This window comes from Callithrix jacchus, chromosome 18 (assembly GCF_049354715.1).
Source record: "Callithrix jacchus isolate 240 chromosome 18, calJac240_pri, whole genome shotgun sequence".
Lineage (NCBI taxonomy): Eukaryota > Metazoa > Chordata > Mammalia > Primates > Cebidae > Callithrix > Callithrix jacchus.
The window spans coordinates 17421259-17445601 of NC_133519.1; the positions used below are offsets into that span (position 1 = coordinate 17421259).

Sequence of the window (24343 nt, forward strand, 5' to 3'; positions counted from 1 at the left end):
GATGTAATTAAAAAGTCTTGTGTGTCAAAGGACACCCTCAAAAAAAGTGGAAAGACACTTCATGGGATGGGAGAAATTATTTGCCAATCATATGTCTCTGACAAGGGTCTAGCATCCAGAATCTATAAAAAGCTCTTACAACTCAACAATATAGGGACAAATAACCCAAATAAAAAATGGGCAAAGGAGGTGAATAGAAATTTCTCTAAATAAGATATACAAATGGCCAATAAGCACATAAAAAGATGTTCAACATCATCAGTCATTAAATAAATGCAAATCAAAATGAGATACTACTTTATGCCCACTGTCCAGCTATAATAAGATGACAGATAATAGGCTGGGCACTGTGGCTCAAGCCTGTAATCCCAACACTTTGGGAGGCCGAGGCGGGCAGATCACCTGAGGTCAGGAGTTCGAGATCAGCCTGGCCAACATGGTGAAACCCCATCTCTACTAAATATACAAAAATTAACCAGATGCAGTGGCACACACCTATAATCCCAGCTACTCAGGAGGCTGAGGCTGGAGAATAATTTGAACCTGGGAGGTGAAGGTTGCAGTGAGCCGAGGTTGTGCCACTGCACTCCAGCCTGGGTGACAGCAAGACTCAGTCTTAAAAAAACAAAAAAATTAAAAAAAAGAAAACAAGATAGATAATAACAACTACTGGAGACGATGTGGAGAAACCGGAAGCCTCACAAATTGCTAGTAGGAATGTAAAATGGTGCAACCACTTTGGAAAAGTTTGGTAGTTCCTCAACGTGCTAAACACAGAGTTATCATATGATCCAGCAACTCCCCTCCTACATATACAACCAAGAGAAATAAAAACATATGCCCACATAAAACTTATGCACAAATATTCATAGCAGCATTATTCATAATAGCCAAAAAGTAGAAACAAACATCCATCAACTAATGAACAGATAAACAAAAAGTGGTATATCCACACAACAGGACATTAATCGGCATAAAAACAATGAAGTATTCACACATGCTACAAAAAAATGAACCCTGGAAGTATCAAGCTTAGTGAAAGAAGCCAGACACAAATGGCCACATTTTGTATAATTCCATTTACATGTAATGTCCCAAACAGGCAAATCCATAGAGACAAGACTAGTGGTTGCCTGGGATTGCAGGGAGGGGGAATGGAAAGTGACTGCTAATGGGTTTGAGGTTTATTTTTGGGGTGATGAAAATGTCTGAAATTACAGACAGTGAAAATGGTTGTACAACCTTAGGTGAATCTTATGGCATATGAATTATATCTCGAGAAGCTGTTATACAAGAATATATATGAAAATACTCAAACGATAAAACTGCAAGTGCTGCACATACACAAGGGATTATTATGATACAAAATAAATGGCTATGGATTGTGAAGTCATGAAGGTTAGATGAAGTAGCAATTAAATCAGCCAATTCACTAATCCTCAAAAAACGTGTCTGCAGGTATAGGTGGTACTCAGCCTGCGATGTTATGTAAATATGTTTCAATGTATTTACATCTTGACTTGTGGGCACATTTATAATAATCTCCTTTTCATCTTTGACCAAAAGCTGTATTAAAGATACACTGCATGGGGGAAAGGAAAAAAAAGACAACACACAGGAACCTATCTTTCTCCACAGTTAAAGAAGTTTGTATCTGTGCCACAGTCAAAACAACAGATTTTTAACTCCATAATTATGCCCATCATCTCTTGACTAGATTACTGTAATAGTTTAATAGTTCTCTCATGTTTTCTCTTGAACCCCGTCTATTCATAATACCAGAAAAAACTTTTTAAAATGTGTCTTAGAGATGTCACTCCTCTGGCATCTGGAGTGATTATTCTTTTCCTATTTTTTGAACACATACCCCATGTTAACTATACGCTTATAAATTAAGTCCCTACAACCTCTGTCTAGCACAGTACAGAACATCCACTTAGGATCTATGAACATCTCTTGCTGAAGTCAATTAATTGCCAAATAAGACCTGAAAGTAAATCAGAAAGAAGGGGAGATTTGTTATCTCTACCAAACCTACAGTACAGACAGTAAGCACTCCTGCTGTGGGCTGTGGTGCCTTTACTCTGACTTTCAAGTGAAGTCAGAACCTTCCAGGTTCTTAGTTCTTTTGCAGGTGCCTTTCCAACAAGCTCAAGGTTCCCTAAAGGCAAGTACCACTTGTCTGTAATATCTTCCCCAATGCATGTCGAACAGAAATGAGCACACAATACAAAGCAGGTATAGATGCTGACTGAAACAACAGTAGCTGAAATGAGACGGGGTATAAATCTAGTAGAGAGGGAAAAAGGACCTTGGATTCCAGGAGGATCAGGGCTGCCAGCTAGTTATCTCATCCCTCCCTCCTCACCACCCCTCCCCTAGGTCTTCCTGAACATGCAGGTTCCTAGCCTGAGTTGGTAATCTTTCTGCCCTAGCCAATTTATTTTCTAATCTTGTAGCTTTCATATAAAGGGTTCTCCGTGAGATTGATGATGACAGACTGGGCAGCCACACAGATGAGCAGGCTCCCCTGTTAATTACTATCAGGGAGGGAAGGGACTCTACTCATGGGAGGACAGATAAAGGAGCTGAGTTATATTAGAAGGGGCCAGTTTCAAAAGCTGGAAAGAACTGTCAAAAAAGTGTGTCCTAGAGGAACCCAGGCAGAAGGAAGGAGAGGAGAAAGGGGAAACTAAGTCACTTGGCGGGAGATGGCTCCTTCATCATGCCCAGGCTGTTCCTCACAAGTCTGTGATGAGGGTAGGTATAACAACAGAAAGTGCTTTGAAGAATAAAAACGCTGTATAATGCTTGGTACTGAAAGGATTATTACATTAAGTGGATTCTTATCCTTTGCCTGGTTTATATCCCGGTTCTTGCAACAGCAGCCTAACTATACTCACCAAATATTTGATCATCAAGACAGGAAATAAAATGAAGCCAACTCTCAGTGAAGAGTCCCTGACAACATAAGTATCAATCTACAGTCGGGGCGGATACCAGCAGAGTCAAGAGGCAGAGACAGCATTGGTTTTGCATTTGCCTGTTCTCTCCTCCACCGAAGAAAAGAGAACTTTAAAGTTACCATTTTGGGAGATTCTTTTCTCTACTTTGTCTAGCTACCCTCCTGTCCTTTTGCCCATCCTGTGCTTCCTATTTTATTAAGCACTATTTCTCAGACTGTCTTCCTAGATCACACTCACACACACACACGCACGCATGCATGCATGCAGTTTCCCCTAATGGGAGTGCAATTTTTCGAATTAACCAAGCTCACAGGGTGCCCAAGCAACACAATCTCCAGGGTAAACAGTCAAAACAGCAGAGGCAAGACCATGCAAGGAGAACAAAGCTCTGAGTCCCAGATCACCCAGATGACTACAACAGAGAAGGCAGGGCTAGAACTGTAGAAGAAAGAGATTTCATCAGGGTTCAGTACCCTCAACAAAGACTGGAAGGTAGAAGGCAATTTCCGAGATCCAGTGGGGCCAAATCAGAGGCCTTCCTCAAGCAAGGACAGGAAGCTCAGGGTTTAGGGACAGAGCATAGCTTCAATACTATGTGATTTCAGGTACCAACTCCTGGGAGCCTCAGCTTTTTTTATTATAAAGGAGAATAATAACCATAACAGCTATGTTTCAAAATGCCTGTTTATAAAGCATTTTCCAAAACCACTAAAGTGCTGAACAAATGCTAATTGTTATGACGGATCGCTCCTGAGCCACCATCTATCAGTTATGCCTAGATGTGACAGAATGTGAGAAAACAAAGTGGTGGAACGTGGGCTTCCCTAAAGTGCAGGATGGACCGGGGTTGGGGGTCAGTCTGAAAAAGCGTGAGAATTTTTAACGCAGAGAGAACCAGTCAACATTTGATCACTAGTTGATTAAAGTTATTGAAAAAATCTTAATTGGGGATTTCTAGTAAACTCTTTCGGGTAGCTGGTCCACATTACTTACAGTGCTAGGATTACAGGGCAGAGTGGCTCACTGTAATCCCAGCACTTTAGGAGGCCGAGGCAGGAGGATCGCTTGAGCCCAGCATCACTTGAGATCAGCCTGGGCAACACGGCGAAACCCTGTCTCTACAAAAAAATACAAAAAGTAGCTGAGTGTGGTGGCATGTGCCTGTAGTCCCAGCTACCCAGGAAGTTAAGGCTGCAGTGAGCCAAGATCAAGATCGTGCCACTGTACTGCAGTCTGGCTGACAAGAGTGAGACCCTGTCTCAAAAAAAAAAAAAGCAATACTGTCTGGTTGTGGGTACTGTGGGAGTATTTACAGGTAACAGAGGCACAAGAAAAGATAATTGGATGTCATACAAAAATCAAAAGGGACCTACATGGTAAGAGCTATAGGAAAAAGAAGAAACCCACATCAAGGAGAGTTAATAAGGTACAACTTCACTAGTAAGTTAATTTTGGACTGGTATTTGAAGGAGAGGAGGGACAAAAATTAACAATAAAGGAGTTAAATAATTGTGACAAACGAATTTTCCAAAAGTAACTGCAACAGTAGCTCCCATCCCTGATGCTTTTCCAGACCCTTACCACTGCCCATCAGAGGTGGCTATGTCTTCTCCCCATCCTGGGCTGGCCTTTGTGACTGTCTCAACTAACAGACCCCCTAGGCTAGCTCATCAAGACATCACCTCTGCAAATGTCTTGTGATGCTTGCTCTGAGAGCCTTCACCCTCCTTGTAAGAAGTCAGCTACTCTGAGGTCACCATGGAGAAAGATAATCGAGAGATTCCAGAGAAAGGGTGGTGGGGGAGAGAAAGAGAGACCCCTGAAGAGCTCTAGCTGTTTCAAGCCCCAGCTGTATGAGTCCTCCCAGCAAGGGTGCCAGAGTGAAGAAGCCTTTGGAAGCCCAGCCCTGTCCCTATATGACTACAACTGCATGAGAGACCTCAAGTGAGAACAACTGCTTGGCTCAGCCCAATCAACCGCCAGAATTCTGAACAAAATAAATGATTAGAATTATGTTAAGCCCCTGTTGGGGAGCAACGGATAAACTGAACAATACTGATCTGTACAAAAGCTCTAAGAGCAGGACAGGCAAGTCACATCCAGGGGATGGGGAACTGGCTTGCCAAGTGAAGACAACAAGACATGAAGTAATGATATAATAATAACAGCTGACATTTACTGAACTCTTATCTACATCAGGTACTTTGCTAAGCCCTTCACATGCATTATTTCTATTTAATCTTCAGAGGAACCTCATGAAAGAAATACTTTTCCCCCCCATTTTCCAAAGGGAAAAACAGGCTTAGAAGGGTAAAGTAGCAGGAAACCTAGATTCATTCAACATAAAATTCATACCCCTAATAACCAGACTGGACTGCACACAGTGGTGAGTAGAACCCTAAAAGAGTGACTAAATTGCCCAAGATTAAATAAATTAGATTTGAATGAATCTCAGAGATCAAACCCAACTTTCCCACTTTACAATCGATAAAAGTAAAGCCAAGAAAGGGTAAATGACTTAGCTGAAAACTGTATCCGTTCTCAACAACAAAAGCACAAATAACCCAAATTTTTAAATGGGCAAAGGATTTGACTAGACATTTCTCCAAAGAAAATATGCAAATAATCAACATAAAAGATGCTTGGCATCTTTAAGCACTAAGGAAACGCAAACCACCGTGAGATACCACTTCACACCCACAAGGCCAGCTATTATCAAAAAGAAAGACAGTAAGTGTTGGTAAAGATAAGGAGAAACTGGCTGGGCGCGGTGGCTCATGCCTGTAATCCCAGCACTTTGGGAGGACGTGGGCGGATCGCTTGAATCCAGAAGTTCGAGAACAGCTGGGCAACATGGTGAAACTCTGTCTCTACTAAAAATACAAAAAACTAGCTGGGCGTGGGGGCATGCACTTGTAGTCCCAGCTACTCAGGAGGCTAAGATGGGAGAATCACCTGAGCTCAGGAGGTCAAGGCTGCAGTGAGCCAAGATTGCACCACTGCACTCCGGCCTGGACAACTGAAGTGAGAACCTGTCTCAAAACAAAAAATGATACGGGAAAACTGGATCCTCACATTGTGAGGGATTGTAAAAGGGTGCAACCACTTTGGTTTTTGTTTTTGAAACAGAGTCTCACTCTGTTGCTCAGGCTGGAGTGCAATGGCACAATCTCGGCTGCTCACTGCAACCTCCGCCTCCCAGGTTTAGGCGATATTCCTGCCTCTCAGCCTCCTGAGTAGCTGGGATTACAATCACCTGCCACCATGCCCAGTTAATTTTTGTATTTTGAGTACAGATGGGGTTTCACCATGTTGGTCAGGCTAGTCTTGAACTCCTGGCTTCAGGCGATCCACCTGCCTCAGCCTCCCGAAGTGCTTGGATTACAGGTGTGAGCCACTGTGCCTGGCTGTGCAACCACTTTGGAAGACAGTTTGGCAGTTCCTCAGAGTTCCCAAATGATCAGCAAGTCCCCTCCTAGATATACACCCAAGAGAAATGAACACATATGTCCACACAAAAACCTGCACACAAATGTTCCTATCAGTAGCATTATGCATAATAGTCCAAAAGTGGAAACAACCCAAATGTCCACGAACTGATAAATGGATAAACAAAAAGGAGTCTATCTGTATAGTGGGATATTATTCAACCATAAAAAGAACGAAGTACTTATACATACTAAAACATGGGTAAATCTTTAAAACATCACGCTAAATGAAGGAAGCCAGACGCAACAAACCACATACTGTATTATTACATCTACATGAAATGTTCAGAATAGGCAACACCATAGAGACAAAAAGTAGATTAGTGGTTTTCAGGGGCTGGGGGAAGCAGGCAATGAGGAGCGACTGCTAATGGGCCAAGGTTTCTTTACGGGGATTAAAATGTCCTGGAATGAGACAGTGATGGTTGCACAACTCTGTGAATATACTAAAAATCACTGAACCGTACACTCTAAAGCAGTGGATTTGATGGTACGGTCTATCTCAGTAAAGCTGTTAACTAAAAAACTGTATCTTTTTTTTCAATAAAACTATCCTGAGCATCCGTTCACTACACAGTCCCAGGCACCACAGTGTACACAAAGATAGGGTCCCTGAGTAGCTTAAAGACGCTGCACTGCTAAGTGGTAGAGTGCTGGGCGACTATTGAGGAGACTGTGTCTTTCCCAGGCCCCAGCGTGCCACTCTCCCCACCATTAACCAATGAGGAGGCAAAAGACACGAAATTATCCTCTTCTTAGACAGTGAATGCAAACCTCAGGTCCTAAAGGGGCCACGGACAAGGAGACTGTGTTGGGAAGAGACAGAAGAACTTGGGGGACTTGACTCCTGGTTTACCTACCTCTTTCCTAGAGGTTACCTTTCACTACTTTCAGGCAAATCTGATGTCCAGCTCCCTTAAGAAGTACACATTTTTACCACCAAGCCTTGACAGGGGTACAGGAAAAGAGGAACAGCACTACGTGAGGGCTCGGTAGGCACAGATTTTTTTTTTAATTCCAACTCCATTACTTTTTAGTTTGTAGACCTTAAGTAAGTTACTAAAGTCTCCCTGGGCATGTTTCCCTACCTATAAAATGAAAGTGAAAATGCTTGCCCTGGACCACCTCAATGAGATAATGGACAAAAGACACTTGGCCAACTACGAACCGTGCTGCAGAAATACAAAGAAGCCTCATTATCATTGTACTGTAATCTTGGTCCTAAAGCTTTCATCCTTCTCTTCCCATGAATTATGTCCCCCACCTCCACTTTAGAAACAGACTTCTCTTCTTGACTGTAATTCTTCCCTTAAACCTGTCACATCTTTCCTCCTGCCTCTCCCACAGCAGTCATAAACCCAGGTCTTACAAAATGCATTTACACTTTGGATCACAACTAATCATAATAATTTTATACACTTGCTTGTTGTCTGTCTTGCCCCAACAGAACAAAAGTTCCAGTGTATCTATCCTCAGTGCCTGGAATGTTGCCTAACATTTAATAGGTATTCGGCAAATGTGTTAACTGAATTTTAAGATTCCCATAGGCCAGAACAACAAATGGAAGTAAGATCTTAATGAGGGAGTGGTCTCTCCCCCTCTATCCTGCCCAGTTCTTCCTCAACCTGCCAGGCCTCAAGTTCAGGATGAGCAAAAGGATGTCTCCAGGCATGAACTACAGCAGAAGTGTAACCATCAGCCCTGACCTAGACTGAGCTAAGAGAACTAGGATTTCCTCTGGGTTTCCGATTGCTGAATTAAATGATCCTAAGCCCTGAAGTGTTATTTAGGAAACCCTCTGGCACAGGAATTTCCAGGCCGTGTCATGTACCTACCTCTATCCTCTGACCCACACCTGCATCTCAGACTCAGAGCTATTGGTCTGGAGAACCTGGAAATGATGAGAAATGGCCCACTGATGCACAGGGCAAAAAGAGAAGCAGAAGAGGAGGAAGAGGTGTCAAGGTCAGGGGACTCTCAGAAACCACAGTGTGTGGTCCTGAACCCAATTTCAAGGGAAGTGGCAAAGGCTCTAGAATAGAACCCCAGAACTGCATGGGATCCCTACTCCCACCCCTTGAGTAGAGAAGCCATAGTCAGGGTGCGGACACCCGCAGGGGTAGAACAACCACCCACTCTGTGGAAGCATGTCCTGGGGCTGTAAGCTCTAGTGCAGGAACCAGGTTTTAAGAGCTCTAACAACATGCTAAGAGGTAACAATGATATTCCAAGGATCCTTCCCACTGGAAAATTCAGAATCTGGGATCAGTTTGAGGAAATTTATTCTCTCTTAACCCAAAACTGAATTATTAAAATTATGTATATTTGATTTTGACATTTACTATAAGTTTTGACATTTATCTAGTGTATGACTCTTCTGGGCTTTAATTTTGAAATCACAAAAAAATCCTGTAAACCCACCATCCTTAGAGATCTCTAGTAGACAGGATTTATTTGCATCTATGTCAGAGGTAAGCAGAAATGGGCTAAGCAAGGTTTCCCAGATGGGGAGCTTACGTTAAGCTTACAAAACCACCAGTCTGCTCCAAGGTATTCACAATCCACTGAAGCAATTCCCAGCAGAATAGAGCCACTAACAAGTTTTGAAATAGACAATGAACAAAAGTTCTGTTCTAAGAACGTAAAAAGAGTCTGTTAAGAGCATGAATGTCATAAGGCAGTGACTCTGGAAGCACAGAATGCCAGCACTGGCATCATCTGGGAAGTTGGTAACAATGCAGATCCTCAGGCCCCAACCTCAGCTCAAACACACAGAGTCAGAATGTTTGGGATGGGGCCCACAGACCTGTATTTTAACAAGTTCTCCAGCTGATTCTAAAGTATTCTAAAGGTTGAGCACCTCTGACCTAGGGTAATATGTCCCTACCTTGAAAAAAAATAAAGTCCTACTGATAGGACCAGGAGCTACATTTGTTTTTCCTTTCTGAAGAAACTTGATGAAAGAATTGACTAGACTGTGTCCATCACCATTTCCTCACCTGTTCTCACTTGGATCTGCTGCAAACTGGCTTCTGCCCTTGCTCCTGCCCAGATATCACTCACCGAGGTCATGAACATCCTCCTAGTTACTAAGTCCAGGCATTTCTCTGTCCTTTTTGTCCATGACCTCTTAGGAGAACTTGACATGGGTCCCTCCCTTCACTCCAGAGGCTCCTCACTGCCCTGGCTCCTTCTGTCACTCCCTGCCAGTCTCTTCTGCAGGCTCACCTTCCTTCACCTCCCTTTTAAATGTATGGCTCTCCGGGTTCTGTGCACAGCCCTCTCCTCTCTCTATACCCTGCCCTTGGACAGTCTTATGCCTCCACTGCTCTGGCTAGGTGTTGACAACCTGCTAATGTGACTCTCTATCCCAGAACACCCTCCTGACCTCCGGCCCAAGGTCCAGTTGCCTGTTGAACATCCTTCTTGGATCTCCCACAGGCACTTCAAACCCACCATGTCCAAAGGGATGCTGACCCCTCTCCTCTTCTCTCCCTCAACCATGTTATGTTCTTCCTAGAGTTCCTTTTCTTTCTTTTTTTAACATAAAAGTTTATTCTTAAATGTACGACAGCTCCAAGACAACACTTAATTCCAGCTATAGGTGGCAAAAGATGCTATGGCAGGGAATACAGATGTTTAAATACAGATGAAATAATGGGTCACCATCTCCTCAGGGACAAGGGACAGCTTATTTTTTGTCAGATTTCTTAATTCCACCTGTGGCCAGGGGCCCCTTCCCCGAGGCTTTTGCTTTTAGCTCTTCGAGTTTCTTCTGCTCTTCTTTTTGTTTCTGCTTGAAAGCCTTATCTTCCTCGTCCATCTCCTTGGCCTGCTTCTTGGGCTGTTTCAAGGGCTTCTTCTTGCCACCTTCCTGGCCAGACATGGCGCCTGCCCCTAGAGTTCCTTTTCTTATTGAATAGTACTACCCAGTAGCCCAAGACAAGAGATACGGTGTCTTCCTTGCCGCACACTCTCCTTCATCCCCATATAACCCTTGCCTCCCCCATGCCCATATAATCAACTTCATAATCTCTGATCTCTCATTTTTCTCCATCTCCGCCGAAGTCGCTTCTGTAGCAGAGACCACACTCATCTCTTGTCCGGGTTACTGCAAGGGTCTCCTAACCCATCTTCCCTCCCTCCACTCTTTCACTCTTTTAATCCCATGTCTACATTGTAGCCAGGATGATCTTGCTTTTGTAAAAGCATATCTGATCACGTCACCCCCTATTTAAAATCTCACAATGGTCTTCCACTGCCCTCAGGAGCAAGTCCAAAACCTCTAGGACAGAGCATTTCGTGGTCTTCAGGCCCTGTCCTACCCGTTTTCCTTTTCTCCGGTTTCATTTAATTAATGGTTCTATGGTCTCACCACAGGTCACAGCCACCTGCAATTCTCACAACACCATGCTCTTTCTTGCTTGAGGCTTCTGTACCTGCTGCTCCCTCTGCCTGGATTTTCCCTGTCTCCAGCCTGGCTTTTATTTTTGGCCTCAATGTAAAGGTCCTTCCCTCTAGGAAACCTTCTTCAGGTGTCTCCCAGTGCTTCAACTATTACCACAGGAATAAGTTTGGGTGCTACCATGCTTACTTCTGTCTCCCTCCACAAAATCATAAGCTCCTTAAGGGCAACATATGCAATGTATTCTGGTTGAATCCTTGATGTCTAGCACTACGATAAGTGAAGACTTGTTAAACAGACCAAGCTTCCTATTTGAGGGGTGGCATGAATGTTCCCAAACCTGAAACGCTGTTCCTGTGAAGACACTGAAATCCTAGTGGTATTTTTTCCCCTCTCCCTAGTGCTCTGAGGGGAAGAGGGTCTGTGGTTCTAGCTGCACACAAGGTCCTATTCACTCAGCTATTTACTACACTCTCTCCAGCCACCTCCCCCCAGAACAACAGTGGCCTTTCTCTGCAGCAGCAGTCTCTTGGGGGGAAGCTTCTGAAGGCCCTGCTCTGGGAAATAAATGGGGCCAGCCTAGGGCAGGCGGGACAATGGCAGGGTAGGCCTTGTGCCCATCAGACCCCTGCAGGGAAAGGCAGCCCGGAAACCAAGCCGCCAATGGGGAAATCCCCAGAACTCTGAGAGGCTGAAGGCAGGCAACCCCAACAAGGCTGCTCTGTCCCTGGAAGAAATACCAAGTACCAAAGACCTAGCACCCAATGAGAACAAGAGGAATTTTGGTCTTAGTTCCTGGCACGAGTGTTTAGAGCTTGCTTTCTTAAAATCCCTTGGCTAGGCATAGAAGGAATCAGCAATATCAAGAATGAGCTACGTTCTGAGTCAGGAAAGAACATGTAGGGACAACTCTTAGCTGTCTAAAGAGAACTAAGCTGGGCCGAAGACGACAACCCAGAACAATGAGGAGACGCTGCTCTTGAACCCTTAGGAACAGGATAAAACACAAGAACCATATAAAAGAGTGGAATTGAACCAACCTAACAGTCTACCACATGCTAAGACATTCTGCCAGAACTTTTACACAAATTATTTTATACAAGTAAATCAGAGTTGAACTGCGGTATGTATGTGCAAACGGAATGCTGAGTAATATAAACGTGTAGGGTTTGGTGATATTAACCAGCAAAGGCTTCCTTGAGGAAATAAGAGCAATGGAGTCAGGGGAAGACAGAGAACACCGATACAAAGGTGTGCAAAGAGAGATGTGGGCCCAGAAATCAGGCTGGTCTACCTGAAGCAGGGTGACAGGGTACAGTAATGCGACCTACGATTAGTGAGATGTGGGCTAAACTGAAGAAAGTCATGAATCCCAAGCTGGGGAACCTGGGCTAGAAAGAAAAGACACTGTGTGTGTCTAGCAAAGGATCTGCCTTGGGGTGAGCACTTAGGCCCCTGATTTCCAACTATTGTCCTGCATTTGTTCAGTACAGTCCCACACATGCCTGTCCATCCTTAGTTGAGAATCAGCACAGGACTGAGGGTAACCCAAGCATTCTAGTATTCTAGTAGCAGCTGAGGAGAGTTTAGGACAATCTGGGGTCCCTGCCAACCCAAATGCTCTAACAACACTCAGCATATGTTTGGCACCATGGAATTCACAAAATGCTTCTACACAAATTATCCTGATCACACAGCTAGTCAGCCACTGAGCTGGGGCTCACTTAAAGTCCTATGTTCTCCACATTAGGCTACTAGAATGGCTTCTACATAGATGGCCCTCCAGCCCTGGAGCTTGGTCAGCTGTGTGGGAATGAGATATGGCTGATTAATCAGGACCCATCAGATATATGCTCATCTCCTCAAACCATGATCCAGCTTCCTAAGGGAGCTCCCAAAACTGACTCTGCTCACTTTTCTTTTCTGTTGTTTTTTTTGTTTGTTTGCTTTTTTGAGATGGAGTCTCACTCTGTTGCCCAGGGTGGAGTGCAGTGGTGCAATCTCAGCTCCCTGAAACCTCCATCTCCCGGGTTCAAATGATTCTCCTGCTTCAACCTCCCAAGTAGCTGGGACTACAGGTGTGCACCACCACACCCGACTAATTCTTGTATTTTTAGTAAAGACGGGGTTTCACCATATTGACCAGGCTGGTCTCAAATGTCTCACCTCAGGTAATCCACACACCTCCCAAAGTGCCGGGATTAATAAGTGTGTGAGCCACCCCACCTGGACTTCCACTTCTCTTAAAGGGTTGTACTGAAGAACTCTAAAACTATTTGGTAGAAATGGTCTAACCTAAGGGTCTTAGGAAGGTTAAGTATCCACTGTATTCAGTAAATTGCTAGGTATCAATGGCAGACAAAACGACTTTTACTGAAGATCCTATTCCATCAATAGTACTACGCTTTTCCTGGTCCACCAGTCTCATAAATTTAGGAATAAAATTTAATTCAGGGCATGGAGGCTCATACCTGTAAGCTCACAGCTCTGTGGGAGACGGAGGTGGGCGGATCACCTGAGGTCAGAAGTTTGAGACTGGCCAGGCCAACATGGCAAAACCTCGTCTCTACTAAAAATACAAAAAAATCAGCCGGGGATGGGGGCAGGTGCCTGTAATCCCAGTTACATGGGAGGCTGAGGCAGAAGAATTGCTTGAACCCAGGAGGCAGAGGTTGCATTGAGCCAAGATTGTGCCATTGCCCTCCAGTCTGGGCAAGGAGAGCAAAACTCTGTCTCAGAAAACAAACAAACAAACAAACAAACAACTGATTCAGCCTTAAAATACTGGTTAATTCTAATACCAAAATGTCTTGGGAATCTTGCCGCTCCTCTTTGTCCCCTCCATAACCATTCTGATTCAGAAGCTCATTGTCTTTTCCTAAGATTGCTACAAAACTCCTAGGCTTCCTAACCCCAAGCTCTCTTCCGCTCTACATATTGATATCAGAATTCTCTCTTGAAACACTATTTTCATCACTGTATGATATATAAACCTTCCCTGCCTCCCTTTCTACTATCACATAAAGTCTGAATCCCTTTATTCTCCCTACCCTACCCACCTTATCAATCTAATTTCTCTCTGCTCTATAATCACCTTAACACTTGCAGACCACACCGTGTTGGCGCTACCTTGCTTCCGTCGCTTCTCTAGTCTGAAATGGCCTCCTCTCTTTCTTCGACCTGAATAATTCCTAACTACTACACCTATGGCTATTCTCATTAGCACCGACCTTCGGCTCTTTTCTAAATGTACATTTTGGTGTACATAACAATTCAGCAATATGTACCATCTTTTTATTTTGTGTTGTTTTGTTAATAACATTTCCCAACAAGAATGTAAGCTTGAGGCCGGGTGTGGTGGCTCATGCCTGTAATCCCAGCACTTTGGGAGGTCTAGGCGGGCGGTTCAGTTGAAATCAGGAGTTCAAGACCAGCCTAGCCAATATGGTGAAACCCTGTCTCTATTGAAAATACAAAAATTAGCCAGGTGTGGTGGCATGTACCTGTAATCCCAGCTACTCAGGAGGCTGAAGCAGAGAATCGCTTGGAGGCAGAGGCTGTAGTGAGCCAAGATCATACCACTGCACTCCAGCCTGGGCAACTGAGCGAGACTTTGTCTCAAAAAAAAAAAGAATGTAAGCTCTACATTCTCATGTACTATCTCTCAGAACAGTGAGAACTGTGCTGGGCACTGAGCCATCTGATAAACATTTTGAGTCCAACCAACCGACTGTCAGGCACCACAGATCACAGGTCATCACCTGGAGGGCTGCTAGATTGGTTCCCTATGTGATTTGAGGCCAGGCTGTGACTGTTGACTACAGATCCCATCACACCATTTTGTAGGGGCTGCTCCCAAGTAAAGGAGAGAAAGGAGCAACGGCTGGAAAGAAAGACTCTGAAATTATTTCACTCTGCCTTTTCAAAGCCCCTTTTTCACACATTCATGTCTTAGTTTGCTATTCTTTAAAATGAGGAGGAAAATCTTAAGGAAGTCAACAAAGGTAATAGAGGGATATTAGTGACTTTAAGGCCTATGCTGAAATCAGAATAGAAAAACAATAAAATGGTTTTAAATCCTAGCAGAGGAAGTTTGGTATCCAAAGGGATTTCTAATTGTTGAACTCATGGAATCGCCCTCCATAGACAACTGAAAATGGGAGAAGCCCTCAGCCTGTCTTTACTAGCTTAAGAGACGCTTATTGGAGTCAAGAGGAAAGGGCAAAAGGATCCCTTAAGGTCCTGCCAGATTTTTGTGATTTTTCACTGAAATCTGTCCAATTGTTTTGGTAGGATAAATCGGGGTGTTCTTCCAGACCTTAAGAACACCTTCCAGGCCTGGCATGGTGGCTCACACCCATAATCCCAGCACTTTGGGAGGCTGAGGTGGGTAGACTGCCTGAGCTCAGGAGTGTGAGGCCAGTCTGGGCAACATGGTAAACCTCGTATCTAAACAATACAAAAATTAGCTAGGTATAGTGGCACATGCCTGTAGTTCCAGCTGCTCAGGAGGTTGAAGTGGGTGGATCACCTGAGCCCGGGGAGGTCAGGGCTGCAGTGAACCGTGGTCACGCCACTGGACTCCAGCCTGGGCGACAGAGTGAGACCCTGTCTCAAAAAACAAAACAAAATCACCTTCCAAATCCTATTCCAATTCTATTGGGGGTCACAAATCTCTCAGTTCCTCCCATGTTTCCATGTCCCTGTACTTCCATCTTTTCTCCCATTTGATCAGGCAGCTTTGTTCTCTGTTCTTTTCAAACTTTCACTTTCACTAGTTTTCAGGAAAGTGAGATAACGATTTCTGAAAGACTGTTTTGCCCACTGAAAAGACACAAGGCATTCTGTTTTCAGAGGCCCCAAGAATGTAATAGCTAAAAGGAATAAAATCTTAGAACCTGGCTAGTCTAATTCCCTCATTTGTCCAGATAAGAAATCTGAGGTCCAGGGCAGGTAAGCACCTTTGCAAGGTCATTCACTCAGCTGCTAACAAAGGTGGCCCCAACATCCACATCTATTAGCTCAGACGCTGTGTTTTTTCCTCAGAACTCCAAACCTCCTTTCACAAAAAATCCAACATGACTTTTTATGAAGTTATACTTTTTTCTTTTTGAGACCAGGCTCAGTAACTTCTTCAGTCCTGTTTACCCCATGGGGCGGGCAAAGGAATGATCCTGCATGCCACTAGAGGGTCGATGCTTGGGTCTTTTCCCAGTGCAGTGATTGACAAAAGAACACAGTCCACAGCAAAGAGAGTTTCCAAGCCACGTGATATATCTTCGAATTCAGTTTAAAAAATCATAAATAAAATGGATTTTTAAAGGCAATGCCACTATGAAGAGGTGAAACAGATTCAGTCAATACAGATTAAAACAACTCCTCTTATGTTTATAGAACTCAACAGTTAACAAAGTCCTTTCACATACATCAGGTTATCAAAACTTTAAGGCAGCAAGAAACACTGTACAAACTAGAGTTTCTAAACTCCAGTCCACAGAGGCTGTGAGCTTCTAGAACTCCTTGACCTTTACACCAACTTGGGGATTAGCTATGTACCATTCACAAAATCTTTTTATTTTTTATGAACTTGTGCTGTCATTTAATTTTTCTTATTTCTTATCTATTAAAAAAGCTGAGCAAACAGAATAATCAAAGGGCATTCTTTCAGAAATGCTTCTGAGTGTCTCAAGTTAAGCTTAGTCTGCTCCTACGCATAATGGTGATTAATCACCAAATGTTTCAGTTGCAAATCATTGTGTCTCTTCTCTCACACCCCTAGATGGAAACGACTCAGCATTTCAGGGGACTTACCATGTGTAGCTCTGGATCCCTGTCACCATGCTGGGAGGCCAACCTTCTCATCAAGGTAGAAGCTCAGCTAAATGGGGACTTCTCGGTCCCAGAGCTCAATAATGACCAGAAGCAAAGATGAGAAGAGATCCCTGACAGGGAACAGTTGCTGGGTCTGGATTTATTTTGAATTAGGAAAGTCATATGCTTTTAAGACAAGGAATGGCCAGAGATCACAGAACAAATCCTTTGCGGCCCCATCAATGACAAACATTTAAGTTGAGCTAAGGTAGATGAAGTCTCTCATCATCAGAATTCCTGGGAAGGAGATTCAGTAACCTTTCTCTTCTCATACTCTTCTAGTACCCTGTCTATTGGGAAAAAAATTCCTTCCTCCTGACCCCATGCACTTCTGCAACAATAAAGCCAGTTCACTTTGCTTAAATTCTTCAAAATGATGTAAAGATTTCAGTCACCTTTAATTTGGTTTGGGCTACTTAGGTCAGAAAGTTGTTCACATGGCTAAATCAAATCTGTGAATTTACCATCTAAAATTCACATAGAGTTTACAGTTTAGAAAATGAAATACATATCTTGTTTGTTTTGCTCTTTTCAACAGGTCTGTGAGAGAGATGAAATAAACATCATACTCCTCAAATGACACACCATATAAAAATGTTTCAGAACTGGATTGCACTTCACAGAAATTAGCTACTACTGCTTTACACATGAGGAAGCCAGAGGAGGCATGTGACTTGCCCAAGGTCACATAGTTAAGGGGAAAGCCAGGACTCAAACCACAAACTCTTGGCCTAAAGACTTTGCTTTGATCCTCATATGAACTAACTTTGGGCAGAGGAAAGATGTTTCACCGATGCAAACCCCTAACCCACTTGTCCATCTCAAAAACATCTGCCATGGGGAACCAGGCTAAAGGATACAGATGGCTAAGCAAAACTCTTGACCACTCCCATGAAAAATAATTCAGTATCATCATCTCTGCAACAGCAAACACATTTTTAGAAACTCTTGAAAGGAATATCTATTAATAGGCAGTAAGTTGCTCATGGACAAAAACTGAAAGGGACATGAACAGCTACACTTTAGCCCATCTATCAGTAATAACTGATTAACACTGAAAGATAAAGATTAGTTGCAAATACTTTATGCTTTCTATGGACCCAGGAGTCACTCTCGAACAGGGTGCTACAGGGGATAAAAGACTGCCAAGTAAATATTCCAAAGTCTTCTTACTCTGAGCTATAATCTCTTTCCAAATACGTAGCCCTTTATTATGTCGTTTATCTTCTAGAAAATACAGATTACCTAGCAAACCTTCTCTAACTGACCCCATTTGACTACATTTGAAATTAACATGTGAATGTTGAAACAACCTGAAATGAAAGAATTTATAGTTGAAGATCCGTTCATTCATTCCAACATTCATTTGTCAAACATTTCTCGAGTACTCACCACATGCAACACATCAAGCTAGGCACGCAGAATATAACACAAGCAAACCAAACTGTCCCTGCTTGCATGGAGCTTACAGTCTGGTGTTGCTTAATGTGGTCTTCAGGAGTCTTACATCTTTCTAAGTCCCCCAGTTGCATGCTTTTTCTGTGGGCAAGAACTGTCACCTTAATTTTCTAAAACTCTCTTATAGCACCTTACACTAGGTTCTCTACACAGCAAACTGATAAACTGAAAGAATACTAGACTCCATTATCTGCAGCATTTTATTCCTTTCAGTGTGATTTAAGACTGTAAATTATTTAAAATCCATAGAGTCTTGAGCCTGATGTCCAAAGTTCTGATCGAATAGGCCTACAGCTAAGGGGGGAGGATTCAGTGCATCTAGCTGGGGATGTCTGAAGGGGACCTGAGTCCCAGCACTCAGGTATCTGGGGATAGCTGAAGGGAATCTGAGTCTTAGCACTCACTCTTAACAGGAAAGAGGATCAGGCAGGGTGAAGGTGAGGAATACCCTTACCCTGCAAAGCTGCACTATCTCATAGGAGAAAAGTGTTTTAACTATAGGACTTAGAGGTATAAACCCAAGACTGAACCCCCCAGGTAGGAGCCCCAAGACAGGAAAATGGAAGGGAAGACCTTGACTGCTGATGGGCAATTACCCTACTGCCAAAGAGAAAGAAGAAAACGGTGCTGCACACATTCTACAGGCCCAGTATAGAAGCCCAGTTAGATATGAAGGGTCAATGAAAGAGCCACAGATTCAGACCTGTCTTTGAATCTTTAAGTGCAGATTCTGTCACTAGCCAGGCAAGATGGCACTGGGCAAGCTGGGTATCTGAGCCTCAGTTTTCCCTTCTGTGAAACGTGAACAATAACCTCTGATGTTTCTGTCTACCTCACAGAACCACTGCAAGATCCAAATGAGATTATGTTTTGTGAAAGCACTTAGGAAACTGTAATGTGCTGGGCAAATCCTGAGATTTTTATCTATGAGGATATCCAAATTCCCAGAGGAGTGTCTCACATCAATCCAGGAACCCTCACTGCCTCCTCCTTCTTGCACCCCTAAAACTTGGGTTTCCATCTTCTCAAATCCCTGAATTTACCAGAAAGAGTTCAGCATTCAAATCTTAAAAAGGCCAAGTACACTAATTCTCAAATTCCAAGAGGATGAAAAGGGAAGAAGGGCAGCCATATAAACCGTTCCAACTCCTCACCTTGACGTGCCTCAGTTCTCCCTTTCCAAGGGTCAAACTGCAGAGAGGCCCAACAGAAAGGGGGAGGGAGGTCTGAACTGGCCATATATCCTTGTGCCTGCCTGCTTCCTCTTCTGCACTGCCAAGTCAGTTCCCATCTAGGGACTGCTGAACTAATCTAAATGGGACTCTGAGGCAATGCAGAGATTAGTGCTTGGGAAAGAGAGATTATATGCATTTTAGGCCACATTCCACAGCCAAAAGGAAATTAATAGCATGGATAACCGAAGATGGACTGGGCATGAAGGGAGCAATTGCATCCTTGCAAATATTCTTCATTATCTCTCCAATAATATTTTTTCCAGGCCCAGTCCTTTCATTTGCTTATTCAGTCCTTCAACCACCCATCTATCCAGTTAGGATGTGTGCAGTGCCCACAAAACACCCCCCACCACCACCACCCCGCAAGATTCTTATGGGGAGAAGGGTTGAGGAGGGGTAGGGGAGGGAAGGAAAAGACAAGCAGCTTGCAAAGTTGTACCAATCATTTGGAGGAAAGAATTGCAACCACACTGGAGGAAAGAATTGCAACCACACTGTAACACTACCAGTGATAGAGGTGGCTGGGCAGACTCTTGGGGGAAGGGGCATCATGTGCTCAGACTCTGAGGGCAGTGCTGCTGCCCAGCAGGCCTACGAGCCCAAAACAACTCCTTCCGGCTCGAGCCAGAGGGAAGGCCCATTTTGCAGAGTCAAGCTTATTAAGAATGGCTTGGAAGATTAAACCTAGAGCATCAGTTGGTTGGCAGGTCTCAATTTAAACTCTAAGCTCAGAGGAGAGGAAATTCTAATGTGACCTATGCATTTTGGGGCCATGTCAGCTACTGGTAAAAATCCAGACCTGTATGGGTGCAAAGGATGTTTCTGTCCCATCATTCAGGCCAAGAACATCCTCTTCATTTCTAGAAATGAGATCTACCCCATCGCCAAGCCCCAACATTCCATAACAACCAGCCTGGTGAAGACCCACGACCCTCCCAGGACCCTTCTCCCAGCAGCTCCAACACTTAAAGCCAGTCCCCCTAGGGGCTCACAAGACACGTTTGCACCCACCTGAGGCTGGCAAGTTGGGGGGGACTCAAATTCAGCCTCCATCCTGGCAAAAGTCATAAACCACTGGAAACATTTCTCACTCCTTCCCCTCTCCTGGCTTCACTGTTTATAGCTTATACTCAAAAGACGCGGAATCAAAAGCTGTGTTTTGAACACAGACACACAGAGAGCACATAACCACACAGGCTGACAGTCTCCAGAGACGAATGCTCCTAGCCCACCAGTGCCCACAGCCCACCCAGACCCTCATTTTCAACCATTCATTAAAATGCAACACCCTCTCTCCCAGTCTTTCCTTTAGTCAATGTCGAAAAATCAAATTATCAGCAAACCTACCTGTCTATACTCTGGGGTAACCTTACACTCATGGTTTCTCGGTGTCTCCACGGTTCCAGAATCCTGCAGCTTTGGTGTCTTGATCACGACTGAATCGCTTGCAGTTTTTAAGCAAGGTGAGAGGAGGGTCTCCCAACTTGAAGATTGAATCCTTTCTCCTCCAGCTCTCAGGACCCTGGTAACTGATGCTCCACTCTACTTCTACGAGCGAGCATGATTTCCTTTCTCAGCCCCTCTTCCCCTCCCCCACTTAAAAAAAAAAAAAAAAGAAAGGAAAAAGAGGAAAAACTATGACCTTCTCAGAAACCAAAAACCCAGCCACAAATCTCTTCAAGGTTAGCACTATGGGCTAAAAAATGAATCACAGAAAAATGTGCCTTCAAAATATCACTGTTAACTGCAAAGTACAGATAACACCATCCTTTAAATCCAGTTTTCTCAGCTGTCCTTCTGTGGGCAAGAGACCCTTTAGCTCAAAGGGTGAAAAATATTTTTCCAGTCTCCAATGCTTAATGTGACAACAGCAAATATATTTCAGAAAAGGAAAAAAAAAAGGATTAATAAATCCGAAATGGCACTCGGAAAAAAACCTTTCAGCTGATTTGCACAGTAAAAAAAAATAAATAAAACCATACAATAGTATGTACACGACAGCACTCCTTCCAAGTCCAATGCAACCCTGGGAACCAAAATTTATGGACTTAAAAAAAAAAAAAAAAGCTTTTACATTAAATGTTTTGAAATTCTTAAACGAGCCAATTGCACCAAAAAAAAAAAAAAAAAAAAATCAAAGAACACCTGAAATGCAATGCTTTTTACCTTAAGATGGTAGCAATGATCACAAACCAGAGACAATCTCTGAAAATATTCTCTCCCTTTCTTTTTCCTTTAAACTTGCAGGTTCCTCCACCTACCCCAGACTGATTCTCAGACCCAGCCTACGTTCGGCCTTTTTCTGAAAGACAATTTCCTGAGTTAGTTCTGCTGTTGGGCTCCTCCACATCCAGGCTCCGAAATTTTCTCTTGCCTCAGCCTCCATGAAACGGAGATTTCGCTTCCTCCCGTTCCCCCTTCTCTCTCCCTCTCTCTCGCTCGGCCAGAAAGACGGCTCCCTTATTATTCGTTCGGATTATGATTGCGGATTTGAGTTCGGGGTGGGTTTTTCTTCCACACCAGCCTCCTGGAAAATCCGATCGCCTGCCTCCCCTCGGCCTCTCCTTGCCTCCCTTTCCGCCCCTCGCCTAATCTCGCAGACAGGAGCCCGCCGTGCCTCGCGCAGGACGCCCGGCCGGGCCTCCGGCTCCCGGCGCCGCTCGCCCCGCGCCCGACCGCCGTGTTCCGGCCTTCGCCGCCGCTCGGGACGCCGGGCTCGGAGCACAGGGAAGGCGGCGGCGGCTGCGGCAGGCCGGCACGAGCGGGCGTCAGACTGCCGGCGTCGCGGCCGTGCTCGCCTCCTTCCGGGCCCCTTCCCCCTCGGCTCGCCGCTCGCTCGGGCTCAGGCCCGGCCGGCCGCCCCTTTCACTCCCTCCTCCTTCCCTGCGAGCCTTTCTCCTTCCCTCGCTCCGGCGGGGCGGGGCCGCAGGCTCCTCCTTCTCGCCGCGCTGCCCGCAGCCCGCCGGCCTTTCCCCTCACGCCGCGGCGGCCGGGGGCGGGGGCGGGAAGCTAACCGCCCTCGCCGGCCTCGGTTCCCGCGGCAGCGACTCCCGCCGACTGGCCCGCCCCTGTCCCGGCCTTCCTGCGCGCCCTGCCCCCCGCGACCTCTCGCCGAAGCGCCTCGGCCGGTCCTCTCTGCGGCCCCTCAGTCGCCGGCCCTGCCCCTCGGCGCGGCCTAGCGGGTCCCCGGCCCGGCTCGGCCCGCGGGCGACCCCGGCCCTGACCCCGCCAGGCACTGCGCGCCGTCCCCGCCGCCGCCACCCCTGCCGCCTTCTTGCCGCTTTTCCTCGGCTGCTTCCCCCTTTTATTGACTTCTGCTCCGAAGCCGACCTTTGTCTTCGACCCTCTGCCCGCCCCAACACGGTGCCCGCGCCCCGTGCCCCTGCCCACGGGTACGGGTTTACCTCTTGGCGTCCACCGGCATTACCCGGGCGCCCGCAGCCACAGCTCACCCTCTCTCCACCTCTTTTCTGATCTTATTTTTCAAACATTTGTTGCGGCCTCCTTCGTTGTGTTAATTCTTCTGTTTCCTCCCGTTTCTGTGGTCCTACCCACTTCTAATACCACCGACTTTGGGGGAAGACCTTTCGCTGTTTCCTCTAGGCTTGGCTTGGGCATCTTGACACCAGGCTGTGTAAAGTGTCTTTGAACTCTGTGGAAGAGCCTTTCCAGAGCAATTCTGTTTTCATGCCCCCCTCTCGCAGAATCACAGTTTCTACATCTTTACAAGTAACATGACATTAGTCAGAAGGTCCCAAGCTTTATGATTAAAAATCATTAAGATAAGGCCGAGGCGGACGGATCACCCAAGCTCAGGAGTTCGAGACCAGCCTGGCCAACATGGTGAAACCCCGTTTCTACTAAAAATACAAAAATTAGCAGGACGCGGTGGCGCGCCCCTGTAATCCCAGCTACTTAGGAGGCTGGGGCACGAGAATCGCTTGAACTCGGGAGGCGGATTTCAAGCTGAGATCCCGCCACTGCACTCCAGCCTGGGCAACGGAGCAAGACTCCATTTCAAACAAATAAAATAAAATAAAAAATAATCATTAAAAAGGAAACTGTCACTAGGACTCGTGAGTGGACTTTGCCTTCTTGCCTAGGTAGATGCCATTGTAAATACTCTGCAGGCAGTGGGGTGTTTGCATATGTTCTCTTCCTTTCACACTACCTGGATTGTTCTGGGAGTGGGGGGATGTGTATATGTAAATTATCCATACACGTTTTTGAGCTCCGGAATGACCTTGCCAGTGTTAGAAGTGGTAGCTATGCAAATTGCAAGAGGAAAAAGAAACAAATAAGGATCAATTGAAGACCTACTATGAACCAGGAACTTTGCCTTTAATGTATATCAGGTATATCAGGTTATCAAGTAAGTGCTAGGGAGCACTTGGCAAATAAAAGGACCTGCTGCCTTCACCCTGTCTCCACCAATCCCTAGGCCAGAACCCCAAACAGGTGATCTCCCCGGCACTTGAAGCACAGCCTAGATTGTTGCTGACTTCATCGGGTCTTTCCCATACTACCTGCAAAAATGATGCTCTCAAATGTGGACACTACTCTGTGGGGACAGACCACTGGTTGCCAAACATTTTAAAATAATGTTTTCTTGGCCTGGTGTGGTGGCTTATGCCTATAATCCCAGCACTTTGGGAGACTGAGGCGGGTGGATCACCTGAAGTCAGAAGTTCGAGACCAGCCTGGCAAAATGGTGAAACCTCGTCTCCACTAAAAATAGGAAACATTAGCCTGGCACAGTGGCGGGCATCTGTAATCCCAGCTACTCTGGAGGCTGAGGCAGGAGAATCGCTTGAACTCAGCAGAGAGCTGAGACCCCATCACTGCACCCCAGCCTGGGCACCAAGAGCAAAACTCCATTTCAAAATAATAATACTAATAATGTCTTCTTAATATATGTAA

The 24343-nt window shown here is 45.1% G+C and overlaps 1 protein-coding gene and 1 pseudogene across 28 annotated transcripts in view; both read right to left on the reverse strand.

Annotated features, from left to right (window-relative positions):
• Positions 1-22966, reverse strand: part of ARHGEF11 (Rho guanine nucleotide exchange factor 11) — a 110997-nt gene extending 88031 nt beyond the window's left edge. For 16 of the 27 annotated variants that reach the window (XM_035279782.3, XM_054247769.2, XM_078356023.1 and 13 more), the window contains exon 1: positions 20771-21022. In XM_035279782.3, coding sequence (XP_035135673.1) covers positions 20771-20802 — 32 coding nt within the window. In that variant the 5' untranslated portion in view covers positions 20803-21022. Of the gene's footprint in view, positions 1-20770; positions 22330-22827 lie in introns of those variants that run through there. The other 11 variants (XM_078356032.1, XM_078356031.1, XM_078356030.1 and 8 more) reach the window with 2 other exon arrangements.
• On the reverse strand, positions 9981-12312 carry LOC108589045 (translation machinery-associated protein 7 pseudogene; annotated as a pseudogene). The gene has a single exon (XR_013529435.1). The product of XR_013529435.1 is annotated as a translation machinery-associated protein 7 pseudogene (transcript).
• Positions 22967-24343: the final 1377 nt, after the last annotated feature.